Genomic DNA, 16,262 nt, shown 5'->3' with positions numbered 1-16,262 from the left:
TTTGGGGTACTTTTATAGTACTTTTCTATGAAAAACGACTCAAACCGATTAGTCGACTACTAAAATAGTCACCGATTATTTTAATAGTCGATTAGTCATCGATTAGTTGACTAATCGTGGCAGCCCTGCTGCACAGTGATCAGTCACGCTCAGGCAATTTTAAGCAATAAGCTGGAGCACAAGAAGATGATTACATTACAATGTGGATTCTGCACCAGTTGAGGCTCGAACCAGCAACCTCTGGAATCTAAGACGGTCATCTACCACTCTGAGCTAATTGGCTAGTAGCAACTCAACAGTGGCTTCACAAATTGAGTAAGCAATTCACTGTTGTGTAGGAAAGCAGCCATCCGTGCATGGAAAGTCAGATTTGAAACCACTGTAAAAAATTTAATTATTAAGACAAAAATCTGAAATTACACATATTGCATCTAGACAGCATGGAGATGTTGGTAATTTGTTTGTAACAATGATTGATTTGCTCCATAAGTGAAAAACTGATGTTTAAAATTGCCATTTTTACATTGACTCCAATTGTTCACATTAGAGCAAAATTCAAAATTCAGTTTTTGAGATAACATTCTGAAATTTGCCACATATCATCTACCACATATCATCTGACTCTAGAATTTTGTCATTTTTTTCATGAACATTGAAGATTTATTTAGCAAGAATTTGCATGTATATGTTTACAGTACCGTTTACAGTCAATTTTTGATAAATCAAAAATCTGAGAAACATAGTTTTTGTAGGACAGTCTGAAGATGCTCTGTAGCAAGTTTGGTGTCAATTGAGCAAGTATTGAGTTTACAGTCAATTTTTGATAAATCAAAAATCTGAGAAACAGTTTTTGTAGGACAGTCTGAAGATGCTCTGTAGCAAGTTTGGTGTCAATTGAGCAAAAATTGTGGGAGGAGATAGGTTTAAGAAGTTTTACAGTTTTTGAATAAAACAGAGTGATGAACTTCATAATTTTTAAAATGTACAAAAGTTTCTTCAGTATTGGGGCTACAGTTTGATGAAAGTTGTGAAGTTGTAGCACGTATGGTTGATTTGTTATGAATTTTCAAATTTTTGAACTTTAGACGCTTGCTGTAGCGCCACCATCAGGACTATTGGCTTGAGTTTACAGCTGAGGATATCTGGCATGGACCTTTGTGCAAAGTTTGGTGAGTTTTCACCCATGGGAAGTATGATTTCCTCGGAAGAAGAAAGAAGAAAGAAGAAGAAGAAGAAGAATACCTAGGATTACAATAGTGTCCTGGCAGCTTAGCTGCCTGGACCCTAATAAGTGCTAGCTAGCTGACTGGAAAAAAACCAAATAAGAAAGTTAAATGAAAAAGAAATTGAAAGAAGCTCAGCGGTGAGCAGGAGCTGCTGTAACAGGCGTCCGCACTGGGGGCGCCATCTTGTAACTTTACATGTTTGATATACCATATACCCACATGTTTTTTTCCTGAACCCTCAACTTATCTGATTTTTTCCAAGTGTACATAAAAGTGAAAATAAATATGTGTTGTTTTCCCATGATGGAGTGAGTTTGAATCCTGTGAAAATGTTCTCTTTTTTATGTTTCAAAGGGCTGAGCGGTTCCTTAATATGGCACATTTATTTAAACAGGCACCAAAGACGAAACTGTGTAGGCCTATAGAAAATGTATTAGAGATATGAATTAAATTTACAGGAAAAGCAACTTGCCCTCTTCCTGTTATCAACATTTCGTCACAACAAGTGTGATTCATACCACGTCTGAGTTTTAGTATGTGACTGGGTTCCTCTAAGAAGAGTCCAAAGACGGATCAGTTTGGCTATGTTTTGATATTGTAATGAAAAATTGAACAAAGAGGCATTCATGAGGACAGCTATGTGTTCTCTTCCTGGTTGAAAACAGCTGTTGTCACTACGACAACCACAGACGCATTTGGCTGAAAGTCGCCAGTTAACATGCTCGTGAGTAAATCCGAAACACTGGTCATGATAGATTGATTTAGTGGTAGACATTTGTAAAATCAACCAATAATTGAGTTTGTACATTTATTTTAATATTAGCTGTTTGTTGGCTTGACTTAATGCCCGAAGTGAAAATTATGAACAGGTTAGGGACTTGTCAGAGGAGGGAACGGCAGCGGTGTGACTTTGTTTTATTTTATTTTTTGACCCTTTCTGAAGCTACAAATATTTTTCCTTGAGCCTCCCTGAGTAAATGGTGGAAATGCATGACCCTCCCTCCACCATAAATGAGTTATTAGATTTTTAAAACTTACCCTTAGATGTTTGAAAGCTTAAAGTTGAAGATGAAATCCTGGAGTTTAAAAAAGCATTAGTATTTCACTCCTGCCATGCATGCTGGTTAGTTCATTTTGGCTACATTTTAAATGACACAGAATAAAGCGATACGGTGGTGCAGTGGTTAGCATTGTGGCCTCACAGCAAGAGGGTTGCAGAGTGGGGGAGCCCTTCTGTGTGGAGTTTGCATTTTCTCCCCTTGTCAGCATGGGTGTGAATAGGTGTAGGTGTGAATGGTTGTCTGTCTTTACAGCCCCTTTTCCACCGCAAGAACTTTAATCATTTACCCGGGATTTTGGAAAACCTTAAACTTTCCCTGCAAAAAGTACCTAGTAGGGGGGTAGGACTTTTCAGATTACCCGGAATTCTTGAGGGGCTGTGTGCTGTAGAATGCTGATTGGTGAAACACACACTTGCAGCGTTCGGCACTTCTGTGCCAGTGTGGCTTTAATATTCATTTCATTTCTATAAGCTTCACTTCATTTGTGTTTTGATTAAGGATGGGTACCAAAACCTGGTACTAAATTAGCCCCGGGGTTAAATTACCAAATTGATAAGCCCTAACGGTATTGGTTCTTTTGTGCTGGGGCTACTCCAAATACACACACACACACACGCCTACACAACACGGTAACCGGTGAACAGCCGTGCGGTCTCGGTGGAAACAAAGTTAGGATAACTCGAAAATTACTCAAGTTGATGGCAGCTACACTCGTTACTGTAAGTGACATTAACCCTTAGCGAGTAAGAAGCCAATACTTTATCAATACATGTGTTCAGCAAGCATGAACATATAAACATGTAGTTAGCGATATGCTCCATCCTCCGTCACTAACGTTATGTCTTACACACTGATTTAGACAGCATGCTAGTTTGGCTGATAGCGAATTGTTACAAACAAGCTCAAATGATAGCTTTCTGTATGTAGACTAACTTACTTTGACACTTATCTTAAAATACTTTTAAACTAAGCTGCTGGCTGAGACAAACAGCCCCAGCCTCTTGCCCAATGTTTGTTAGGGAAAGGCTCCAGACCCCTGCGACCCCGAACAGGATAAGCAGTTACGGACAATGAATAAATGAATGAATAAACTTAGAATAAGAATATGATCAGATCTGGTTTTGTTTTTTTGTTTGATGGAAGCGTTTGTCACACATGATGTGTCCAAGGACCGTCAGAAATGTGAAAATCCAATGATCATTTTTGTTTTTACAGTTTTTGGCTATGTTACATTGCATAATTTTGGCCTTTTTTGGCAAAGAATACATGCAGGATTGGATGGCATGTTTTCTTGAAATAATCGACTGTAAAATAAATACAAAATACAGCCATTAGAATTTGTTAGCCAAAATCAGAAACACAAGTCCTTCCACAAATATTAGTGTTGATTAGCAAGCCAACAATAAATGACCAAATAATTCAGAGAAAAGTGGGCTGTATAACGAAGGCATATCTGAGGCTTGAGACACGTCTCAAACTTAGCAAATTTAGATCTATTTCAAAAGTTGTGGTCAGAAGATGTTACTAAGACATGAATATCTGCATCCTCCACAGGCAACTTTGACAGAGTCACTGATCTCAGTGAGAAGCAGAGCAGCTTGCAGTCTTTGAAGAACAGCAGGTGAAGCAGGTGGTGACACATACAGAGTCAGGAAGAGGACTAATTCACCTGTGCAGAGAAGGATCAGAGAAAAAAGGAGGAGGACACGAAGAGGGCTGCAGATGGCTGGCTTTCTGGATAACTTCCGCTGGCCAGATTGCGAATGCATTGACTGGGGGGAGAGGAGGAATGCTGTGGCTTCTATTGTCTCTGGAGTTCTGGTCAGTGGCTCTAGAGGTATAGAAAATGGCTGAATGACTGACAGGCAGAAAAAGAGAAGTGTTACAGTAAAATTTTAGAGTGTGACTGACTTTGTGTGAGTTTATGCAAAGGACAAGATTGTCATGGGACTGAGTTTCTTCCTCTACGTCATACAGATGTGATTATAAGGAGCTTTTAGGACTGTGCCATTTGTAATCCTCTATCTCTCTATATTCTCTCTTTTCCACCAGTGTTCCCCAACATTACAACATAAGAGAGTCATATAAAGGAACAGCATCTCATGTATCCAGATGTCAACCCTGTATTCTCTTGTCCCAGTTCTTCACAGGCTGGTGGATCATAATTGATGCAGCAGTGACATATCCATCCCAGGAGCAGATGAACCATGCGTTCCACACGTGTGGCGTCTTCTCCACCATAGCATTCTTCATGTAAGTGCTGCACACTATCTCTCTGTCTGTATGAATAATCACAGTGAGTAGCTGGGTGCGTACACAGGGAACAACTCCTGGAAGCAGTATCTCCAAGAAAAACACTGTGTTCAGAAGTGGGAAATTGGAATTTGAAGTTTCGAATTTAATTTACAGTGGTCTCAAATATTTTTACTTGACTGCTGTAGACAATAGTTTTAAATTTGGCTTTGGGGACACAGTAGCTAGGAAGCCCATCAACTCATAATGGGACAATTGCTAACTGTAGCTAAGACTTAGATCAACAAATTCATTATTTATTTCCTGGTTAATTGATTAAAGCAAGGTAGGTTTGCTTTGGATGTACACTGCTCAAAAAAATAAAGGGAACACATCATCATCACAGTGTAACTCAAAGTTAATCAAATGCTGGGATATCAACCTGTCCAGTTAGGAAACAATACTGATTGTGAATCAATTTCACCTGCTGTTGTGCAAATTGGACAGACAACAGGTGGAAAGGATAGGCAATTACCAAGACAACCCCTTTAGGGTTGGGCGATAATACGGTAATAAGGTATCCCGTGTTATCTAAAAATAGCAACGGTATCAGTTTCATTACCATCATTAAAAAAATATGCCGCGCATATAGGCCTTATTTATTTGATGACTAAATAATGAGTGTTTGTCCAGCACCTATGTATGTGTGGTTGAGTTTTAAATTTAATTTAATACTATTACAATTTAAAACTAATAGTAGGCTATAATGTTTCTCTTACAACTGCCCTTTACTATTGTCGGGAGATGACATATGATAAAGTTTTTGGATGTGACGTCGTCACGTGACAGCTCGGACGTGAGAAAGAGAAGAAAAGATGGCAAGCCGCGCATCAAGCGAGTTGGTCCCAAATAGAAAAACACAACTTCGCCAAGCAGCAGCAGTGGCAGCAGGTCCAGTGGCCATCAGAGTGGAGGAGGGAGAAGCGCAACCTCAGTCACCCAGCACCGCGGCCAAAGTTGTCAATCCATTACATGCCCTGCTCCAGCTGGAAAAAGTACTGAACATGCTGGTTTTTCTGGCATAAAACCTTGAATAGTTTTGAAGCATATGATGCTGCTATAGTTATCATTATACTTTGTTTTTATTTCATTTTCAATGAGGAGTAGCCTGTTCTGTTCGAAAAAACAGTTCGGACTTGCATAGGGTGAACTTTTCAAACTTAAGATAGGCTCTAAAAATAAACCAGCTAACAGTATTTCCTGTTGCGTTCTCAGGATAGGATTATATATGCTCATTTTCAGTCATGCCTTATTTATTGTTCTGTTTTTCTTATTTGATGAGCCCTAGTACTGGATGCTGTAGAGCTGTGTGCTTTAATTTATTTGATTTATGTTGATAGATTATAAAAATAAACCATCGGACAGTACTCGTCGCGGTCTCAGGATACGCTGTATAGCACACATTTTCGTTACTGCCTTTGTTATTTATTGTTACTTTTTTATTATTTGATAAGCCTGTAAGTATTGGATGCTATAGTGCTGTGTTTTAATTTAATGATTTGTGTTGATTACTGTACTGGAAGTGGACTGTAGCCCACAGACAATTTGTTGTTATTTCATTCTGTTTGGTTGACTGCTGCATTTGCACTTTATTAAATATTTATCAATAAAAGTTGTTAATGTTGTACATGTTTTGTTGTTAATTTTCAGTATTCTTAGGCCTATGTAATGTTTGCTATTGTGTTTCTGAACAGTAAAGGTGCAAGCCGACATTTTGGCGACTCCCTCTGAGCCCTTCAAAGTGATTTTTAATCAGTCACGGTAATACCGTATACCCTGGGAAAATGTGGGGAAGGTTTAACGGTAACAAAATTTGGATTCCGCCCAACTCTAAACCCCTATTTAGGAATGGTTTTGCAGGTGGTGGCCACAGACCATTTCCCTCTCTGCGTCCTTTCTGGTTGATTCTTGGCTAGTGGGGCCTGTGCTCACACCCCGGCACTGTGCAGCCTGACATTTGCAAGAGAACACCAAAATTGGCAGATTCGCCACTGGCGCCCTGTTCTCTTCACAGATAAGAGCAGGTTCACACTGAGCACATGTGACAGACGTGACAGAGTCTGGAGACGCCATGGAGAACATTCTGCTGCCTGCAACATTCTCCAGCATGACCGGTTTGGTGGTGGGTCAGTGATGGTCTGGGGAGGCATATCCTTGGAGGGCCGCACAGACCTCCACGTGCTAGCCAGAGGTACCCTGACTGCTGATCAGTGACAAATAAGGGTTGGCAAGTTGAGCAATTCAGAAATATCTTCAAAAATAGTTTTAAAAGCATGCATCAGATTTGTTAAAATGTACATTCTGTATTTTTGTTGGTTTTATGTCATTTGAAATGACATTTGCACCATTTTTTATGAAAAGTAAGACTGAATGCTCCTGAAAATGTCAAATGGTGTAACCAGGAAAGAATGATAAATATTAAATATTTTATCCACCTACAGTAGATTTAAGTGTACTTATAAAAAAATCTTTATTTCAAAAGCATTAAATTGAAATAAGATATTTTTGGAGTATTTCTATATTTAAATTTAAATTTAAAATACTGAGCAGGACATTTCCTAAAAACATCCCTTTTTTTCTAAATAACGCGTGACAAATTATGTAAAATTTGTTAAAAAACACAGTGTTGCACTGCAAAAGTGGATTACATTTATTCCACATTTTACTCCACATTTATTTTCCTGTATATAATCATAGCTTTATGAAAAAATACCAGTTACACCAAATGACACTGGGTTGTGTCAGTTGGTGTAACTGGTATTTTCCATAAAAATATGATACACTGCCTGACCATGTTCCTTCTACAGTCAAACACCATTGTTTGTTGAAGAAATTGACACTGAAAATCAAATATGACAGTCAACAAGGTTAAGTGAACTTGTTTTTTTCATGTTATTTCAGTTCAGAAAAAAGAACATATGACAACAGTGAGCTAATTTCTTCTACTGTAAATTCTTTGCTGAGAAAATATTTTACAATCATGTTTCATTTTAAAATTTAACTTATGTTTTGTATCTTCACCTGACAACAACTCATAAGGGTGAACTGGTCTACTATTGTGAATACGGTTGATAAAAATTTAATGAGAGAGAAAGTTCAGTCAACAATTAACTAATTTGTTCTACTGTAAATTCTTTGCTAACAACAATCATTTCATTTTAAAATTTAACTCATGTTTCATGTTTTGTATTTTAAATTCTGATAAGGGAATAAGTGATGTGACAAAAACAACTCGTAAGGACGTAATTGGCCATTGCTGCAGCATTAGCATTCATTAGCATTCATTTGCATTAGCACTCTATGTCGAGCCACTTTTTCCTTGTTAGAAACTGGCATCTAATGGGGAAAATTGATTTTATTTATTTAGTTTGATTACTTTAGTTTTCTATAAATGTATCATATATTAGTAATGAAATAGCAGAAATGTAAATAATTGTATTTTACAGACAGAAATTTTAATGTTTGAGTAACACTTCTACTTTAAATGAATTTTTAGGTATTCTAAAGCTACTGTACAAATTCAAAAGTAGTTTTTTTTAATTAGCATCATAAACTACTGATATCTAACAAATTACTATAATAAACTGCTGATATTTGACATAATTGGCCTATAACAGAAAGGCTCTTAATAGGAGTCAAATGGTGTAACCGGTTACACCATTTGACATTTCATTTTAAAATCAAATTTGACAGGCATTACCATGGACACATGTGTAAGCACATGGCCTTAGTCTCAATATTTCAAACATAATTTTTAAAGTAAATATTCATTTTAATGATTTTTATGAATTATTAATGTTTTTCTAGGGTAATACCATTTGACATGTAAACTTACCAAACCTGACCAGAGTCTTAAAACGTCAATTTATTAGTAATTCTAAGAGATTCTAACCTTGTCATGCAGCAGTTGTGATCATCAGGGGTCCTTCTCTGTAATACCATTTCCTGTCACATGACCTTCTTTACAGTATTAACAAAACGGCCTCTTAAATGGTGGTTACACCACTTGACACTTCATGTAGTTTACCTGACTTTCATGATTCCCCAAATTAAATTTCATATTTAGAACAATCGTATTCCATTACCTTTATTGAATATAAAAAAGTAATAATTTAAAAATCATGCCAAACTAGTTGATATGGTGTTTTATTGAGAATTTTAGTGTTTTTAAGCAAGTTTAATTATTTGGTGCAAGTTTTTATGGTTACACCACTTAGACATTTTTGCCATTATCCTCTTATATATTCTCTCAAAATGTATTAAAAGCAGAAATTTTATACTGGATCCACACAAAATTAAAGTCTGTAAGTCAATCATACATTTATTTTCAAATTTTAACCCTTTTAAATCTGACTAAACCATATGGACACAAAAAAAGTAACGTCACGTCATTGACCCAGGTACCGGGATGAGATCCTCAGACACAATGTAAGACCATATGCTGGTGCAGTGGGCCCTGGGTTCCTTCTGATGCATGACAATGCCTGGCCTCATGTGGCTGGAGTGTGTCAGCAGTTCCTGGATGACGAAGGCATTGATGCTATTGACTGACCCGCCCGTTCCCCAGACCTGAATCCAATCGAGCACCTTTGGATCATCATATTGTAGCATCCACCGCAGCCAGATTGCACCACAGACTGTCCAGGAGCTGACTGATGCCCTAATCCAGGTCTGGGAGGAGATCCCCCAGGAGACCATCCGTCGTCTCATCAGGAGCATGCCCAGACGTTGTAGGGAATGTATAGAGGCACGTGGAGGCCATACACACTACTGAGCCACATTATGAGTTGTCCTGAGGAAATTCACAGAAGTTCGATTAGCCTGTGATCAGATTTTTCCACTTTGATTTTGGGTGTGATTCTGTGATCCAGTCCTAAATGAGTTAATGATTTTGGTTTCCATGGATTGTTCTTACATTATTTTGTTCTCAAAGAATTACACTATGTAATCAGTAAAGATTTTCATTTGGAATATTTCATTCATCAAGATCTGGGATGTGTGATTTCAGTGTTCCCTTTATTTTTTTGAGCAGTGTATTTGGGGAAAAATATTGTATGTTACCAATTACATTTATGCTTTTCCTGCTATGATAAGCCAAAAAATTGTACAGTGAAAAAGGTCTGTTTCTCAGTTTAGTGAGATGAGACGGCTCCAGATATATTGTGAATGAGCTAAGCTGCTGTTAATTTGATTTGTATGAGCTGTAGGTGTACAGTATAAGATCTGATGCTGCGGTGCTTATTTAGACAGGTTGTCTGCATGTTTGAAAAGCAATGCCGTGTGAAAGAAGAGAATATAATTGAAGACTTTACTGGGACTGCATTACTGCAGTATGCCTTCTTCTTGTCATAAGAAGGCTTAAATGTGAGGAAGTATTAGTTGATATCCTAATTTTGTCAGCACAACAAACATATAAGTGATTGATTTAGGAAGTCTTCCTGTTTATATGGAAAATTGATGTGGGTGGTTTTGGGGCCTTCCTTGAACTGTAGAACTGATCAACTAGATTAGTGCCGTTAACAGATAAAACAAATCTGAATAATATGTATTTAATTGGCTGCTTCAAGCATGCTGTACTGCATAAAAGCTTTGGTTAAAGTGATGAGAAATCCATTATCAAGCAGGAGGCTCTGGAAAGAGAAAATAGCAGGCGTTACATTTCTGCTGTTTAATCTTGTGTTGTGGTGCTGCTGAACTGACAGCTCTGTTTAAAGTGACCTTATCTACATCCTTTCAACTTTCTTCAATATTCTTGTAAGTGTCTCTTAGTCACTTCCCACATCTCAAAGCTATGTGAGTGATTGTAACAATGAAAAGAAATGGCAATGTGTTCAGATTTTTAGGCTACAAAATGTTTTCATGAAGATGGTGTCACAAACATACGCAAGTCACATGGATGCCACATAGTGAAGGAAATCCAACCAAAACAACATACATCTCCAGGTGGCATGGAGCATGGACACTACACTAGATTAAATATTCATTTGTTAATTTGGTTTGATTTTGGATGTCAGTGATGAGTAAGGGCTCATTTATGCTCAACATCAGAGACAGAGACATACGGGGCCTTCTGTCCATTCTTTGCGTTTATTTCGTCCATATTTGTGCATGTTTTCTTAAAGTAGCAGAACCACCGGTGACCATGGAGGCAGTGTAGTGTAGTTCAAGCAAGATACGACCGTAGGAGATGACAAGGAAATTTAAGTAATGGAACGGATCCAGTTCGTAATAATAAATAATGAAAATAGAGAAAAGAACCCTTCCTCTATCGAGATGTATGTAATGGCTGCACAAACCACTGCCATCTACAAGGCTGGTTCTGTTTAAAGGTACAGCATTATGACCTCCTTCACCAACGCCTTATTTGTTGTGTGAAACTTTTGTTACTGCCCTCTAGTGCCATCTATTGGCTGTATCAATGCTATCATAGAGGGCACATGGAAGTATGAGGACAGTGACGTTAACAACATTTGAAACGGACATACTGTGGCATGCAAAACTTTGGGCAAAATTTTTGTTTACTGTGAATAGTTAAGTAAGTAGAAGATGAACTGATTTCCAAAAGGCATGAAGTTAAAGATGCACCACGCTTTTCAATATTTTAAGCAAGATCAGTGTATTTTATTTTGTACAATTTTAGAATGAAATAAAGGCAAGAAGCACCATGCAAAAGTTTTGGCATCCTTATTTAGCTTGTTAGGGCTATGGCTTGTTCACAGTCATGGTAAAAGGCCAGGTGATGCAAATTTCAAAGCGTTATAAATATCCTGACTCCTGAAACCTTGTCCCAACAATCAGCAGTCATGGGCTCCTCTAAACAGTTGTCTAGCACTCTGAAAACTAAAATAACATGCCCACAAAACAGGAGAAGACTATAAGAAAATAGCAAAGTGTTTTCAGGTATCTGTTTGCTCAGTTTGTGATGAAATTAAGAAATGGCAGTTAACAAGGAACTGTGGAGGTCAAGTTGAGGTCTGGAAGACAGAAAACTTTCCAAATGAGTTGCTTGTAGGATTTTTAGAAAGGCAAATAAAAACCCTTGTTTGACTGCAGAAGACCTGTAGAAAGATTTAGCAGACTCTGGAGAGGTGGTGCGCTGCTCTACTGTGCAGTGACACCTGTACAAACAGGTTTAAATTAAATCACTGTTTTTCTCAATGGAGTCTGGCTTTGAAAAGAGCAATACAACTGCTTCATTTTCCCATTGGAAATCACTGTCTGCCATAAAGTAAAGCGCTAACAAATACTCTCAATATAGTGTACAATAGGTGGGACTTTTTTGAGGTGGCTAAAATACATTTATTGGCTGACCCCTCCACAGTCAGCATGTAGGAAGCTACATTGTTTAACCTCCATGTCAGACTCCAGCCTGCTTCTCCAAACTGGGGGCGTGACAACTCAATCAATCAATCAATCAATTTTATTTATAAAGCCCAATATCACAAATCACAATTTGCCTCACAGGGCTTTACAGCATACGACATCCCTCTGTCCTTATGACCCTCGCAGCGGATAAGGAAAAACTCCCCAAAAAAAACCCTTTAACGGGGAAAAAAAACAGTAGAAACCTCAGGAAGAGCAACTGAGGAGGGATCCCTCAACTAACATCTACTGTATTTAATATACTATATATGGATGAGTATCTCACACAACCACACTTAAAAAAAATCTTAAATATCCCACTAAGCAACACTGACAATATCTCTTTGTTGTCCATATTGTTTTTCTGCAGTTTCAACCATGGGAGTTACTCAGGTCAACTTACTGTGTAGTGCACTGTAGACCAGTCAGTCTTAAGGACTGATTCCTCTTTTGTGTAACTGCTGATTGTGTTTGTTTTCAGGATAAATGCAGTTTCTAATGGCCAGGTGAGAGGAGATACATATGGAGAGGGCTGCCTTGGCAGGACAGGTGTGTTTCTCTCAATATGTGTTTGTGTGTGTGTGTGTACCAATTAGGGTTGCAGCGTTTTGAGATTTTCATGGTACGATAACCATCTCAGAAAATATTGCGGGTTATTTTTGGTTGAACAAACTATTTAGTTCTGTTGCATTTTTTCCCCCCAGTATCACAGATAAGTAATGTACTCGGTGTGATAACTATCAACTTTTATATCACGGTGTACCTTACAACTGGTATATTGCTGCAACCCTAGTACCAATACATAGTATTGGAGTTGACTGCTTCCTTTAGCACAGTGAAGTTTATGGATGCATGCATGTAAATTACTCAAACATCAGCTTGAAAGCTCTGAACTCAAGTCATACAAAAACAAACGTGAAAAGATCCTCTGTAGCTGCTACAGAGTGAGCCACAGATATGGGGGGAACTAAACATCGGAACATTTCTTCTTCACCATCTTCACTTTACTTCACCTTACTGGAGCATTTAAAAGACTCAGATATTTTTGTCTGCTTTTCATGTGGTTGACGCAACATATTTTCCGACATGTGTTCTCTGTCCGCTGTGTGTGCGCGTACATGTCTGTGTGTGCATCAGGACGGAACTCTGCCGTGCATCATACAGAGAGCAGAGGAGAATTGTAAATGCAGAGACGGAAATGACATGCCGTCGTGTGAATAAGATGAATAACATAAGGCTATTTAGTTTGTTTAATAAAAGGACAAGGTATAGACCTGTTCTATGGGTGCATCAATATTTAAGTAGTCTCAGTTTTGTTTTTTCAGTCACATCCAAAAAGCAGCAGCAGCTTTGGTATCAATTTATTAACAGTTTGCAGTAATCAGTATGCTGCTATGTTTCAAAAAGAGAAATCACGAGAGGGAGGAGATGGCTTCACTAACCATCCACACATACCATATGCACATAATGTTATAATGCAGTGTAACTAGCACAGCAGAGCACAAGAGTGTTCTGTTGCCCCTGTCACATGCAGTGTTGGGCAGTAGTATCACTACAAGTTGTGACATTACTAACTTCACTACATTTCTCAGTAGCGTGGCAGTAACGTCACTACTTTCTGAGTCAAATAGCTTTTCAGTAGCAAAGTTGATTAACTGACTGAGTAGCGCCTTGATGTCCACAAAAGTTACAAGCTCTTTTTCCAGGAAAAACTCTGAAGTACAGCAGACTTTTTTCTGCGGAGGTCTGGATAAAAGTACGGATAATTAAACTGAAGATAAGTAATAAGACTGACGCCAGCACTTGCAAGTAGCAAGTTACTCTTGCCATTTTCTGGTAGCTTAGCTTGCTACATTTCTCTGGGGATAGTTTCAATGAAGTGAAACTTTATTTTGATGTAGAGTAAATGGTGGCTTAGCTCACTACATTTTACAAGTAGCACTGGTCACATGACACTGTCAGCTGTTGTGTGCGAGCGGTGGTTAATTAAATTATTCATGAATACAAATAAAATTGCTAAAAACAATATATTTGTGATATATTTGTTATGTGAAAGAGAACTGTGTGTGTGTGTGACTTAGGATAAATCATGTGTGCCCACAACACAGCTGGGAGGGAGGGTGCACCTGTTTATTCCTGGTTAAAGGGTTTTTTCAGGGAGTTTGTTCTTATTCACTGTAAGGGACAAAGGACAGAGAGATGTCCTACACTGTAAATCCCTTTGAGGCAAGTTGTGATTTGTGATATTTGTGATATTTTTTATTTTCTGAATAAAATTGAGTTAAATTGAATTGTAATTGAGCCTCTGCCTATCAAAATGTCTCTGCATGTACCTGCCTCAGGTCAGCATCTGATCAAACAGTCAGTATCCCTTTTTACACAGAGATGGCGCTATAGAGCTACAATGAAAACTCTTTTTCACGCCGCCTTTGCATTTTTCCACAGAACCCAACGACGACGACATCATTCTGCTCCAGTGTTTGATTTTAGACAGCATGCCGGCATCATGGAATCGAAAGAGGCATGACAGGCATGACATGTTACACAACAGCATCAGCCTCTAGTGTGACATGTAACTTATGCATCAGCAGCACTTTATAAAAAATGACAACGTCATAACATATCAATAACAGTCATTTGGCTGCTGTTCTTCTTTGAGTTAGCCGCTACTTATTAAATCTCCTGTGTGGGTTGCACACATAACAGGCCAGCAAAACATCACACCCGTGCTGCCCATGATCCCATCCTGTCAGCTGTCCTGTTTAGACATCTTCTCAGCACTGTTACTGACTTTGATGTTGGCATGGTAAATGGCCATTCTAGTCTTCTTGACCACTCAAAGCGCTTTTACACTACTGAGTCACATTCACACACACATTCACACACTGGTGGTCGAGGCTGCCATACAGGGTGCCACCTGCTACTCAGTAACCAGTCACACACACTCACATAGCCATTGTGGGCAATTTGGAGTTCAGTATCTTGCCCAAGGATGCTTTGACATGTAGACAGGAGGAGCCAAGGATCGAACACTCTGAGCCACAGCCTCCCCTAGTGGAGTTTCTAGTGGAAATACTACTTCTATTTTCTCAGCCATTTGAGGATAGCTTCCTGCTCTTAGACTACCACTAGATAACTGGCATTATGTATTAATACATCCTTTAGGTTGATTTATATATATCTGTATTTAATGCATGCAAAATATTTTCCTTGCATTCTAAAATACTCTTCGTATTGACCCTTTTTGACACAGGCATCGTTGCTCTGCTTTAATTTGATTAGCTTATGATCAAAAAGATCAAGTCGGTGTTTTCAGCTGTCAGGGTGTGAAGACTAACTCGTGAGCTAATGAAAGTGATTAGCATTTCTGTGTCTTTGCAGGAGCTCGTCTTTGGCTGTTTATCGGCTTCATGATGATGTTTGGCTCCCTCATCGCCTCCATCTGGATCCTGTTCGGTGCATATGTGGTGCCAAGTGAGTGTTCCTTCACTTGAACAGCACATTTTCTTACTGTCTCATTATTCTGTCTTCACCACTTCCTATTGCCCCTGCTGCTTGTCTTGTTGTACTTCCATTCATACTGGTGTACTGCAATGCTTTGTCTTTCAAGTAACTTCATCTTTCTGGATGATTCTATCAATATCAGTCATGCAATGATTATACTGTATGTATATATTTTAATACTTAACTTTTTGTCACATCAGTGAATATTCATATTGGTTTCTTAATATGGTCTTACAAAAGACTAATTAGCCAATTCAGCACAAAGACAGACAACGAGATAACTAAAGTCCCTTTTACAGTGCCTGTTCACTGCAGGAATGTTGCAACATTATTCTGCCCTGCCATTCTGTATGAAAGGCACGATCACCCAATGTGGGACAGCGTTGTCTCACCTTTAAGCTGGCAGCAACGATGGTAACAGCGCTGAATTGATGTTTTGCATTTAAGGGACGGCCTGCAGGACAGGACAGGTTTTTTTTCCCAATTATTTATTTATTTGTTTTTAACTTTCTAGAAACACCCTCAAATGAGCACATAGACAGTGAACAAGATTAAATCATAATAGTAATAACTAAAAGTATAAGAAGAAATGAAAAAAGAGTTATAATAATATCAAGAAATAAAAACAACTCAGGACGCCGGCCGACACTGCAGTTCATTTCTGTCAAAGTCAGATACTGAACGCAGGACTGAGATGGCATATCCTTCATAAAGTGTGGGCGCTGGAATGACCTATTTCACATTTTGTACCACATCGTTTTTCCCCGAGAGGGCGCTGAAGAACGCATCAATTATCTGTCAAGTTTTTGTACATCAA

The 16,262-nt window shown here is 38.4% G+C and overlaps 1 protein-coding gene across 1 annotated transcript in view; it reads left to right on the top strand.

The window, feature by feature from the left end:
* LOC126392767 (transmembrane protein 50B-like) overlaps window positions 1–15,729 on the top strand; it is a 27,087-nt gene extending 11,358 nt beyond the window's left edge. The window contains exons 2-5 of the mRNA XM_050048382.1: window positions 3,842–4,108; window positions 4,428–4,540; window positions 12,423–12,490; window positions 15,323–15,729. Coding sequence (XP_049904339.1) covers window positions 4,010–4,108; window positions 4,428–4,540; window positions 12,423–12,490; window positions 15,323–15,435 — 393 coding nt within the window. The 5' untranslated portion in view covers window positions 3,842–4,009 and the 3' untranslated portion in view covers window positions 15,436–15,729. The remainder of the gene's footprint in view (window positions 1–3,841; window positions 4,109–4,427; window positions 4,541–12,422; window positions 12,491–15,322) is intronic.
* Window positions 15,730–16,262: the final 533 nt, after the last annotated feature.

Source organism: Epinephelus moara, chromosome 7 (assembly GCF_006386435.1).
Source record: "Epinephelus moara isolate mb chromosome 7, YSFRI_EMoa_1.0, whole genome shotgun sequence".
Taxonomy (NCBI): Eukaryota; Metazoa; Chordata; class Actinopteri; order Perciformes; family Serranidae; genus Epinephelus; species Epinephelus moara.
The sequence above is the reverse complement of the archived record's forward strand: the minus strand, read 5'-3'. Positions and strand labels throughout refer to the sequence as shown.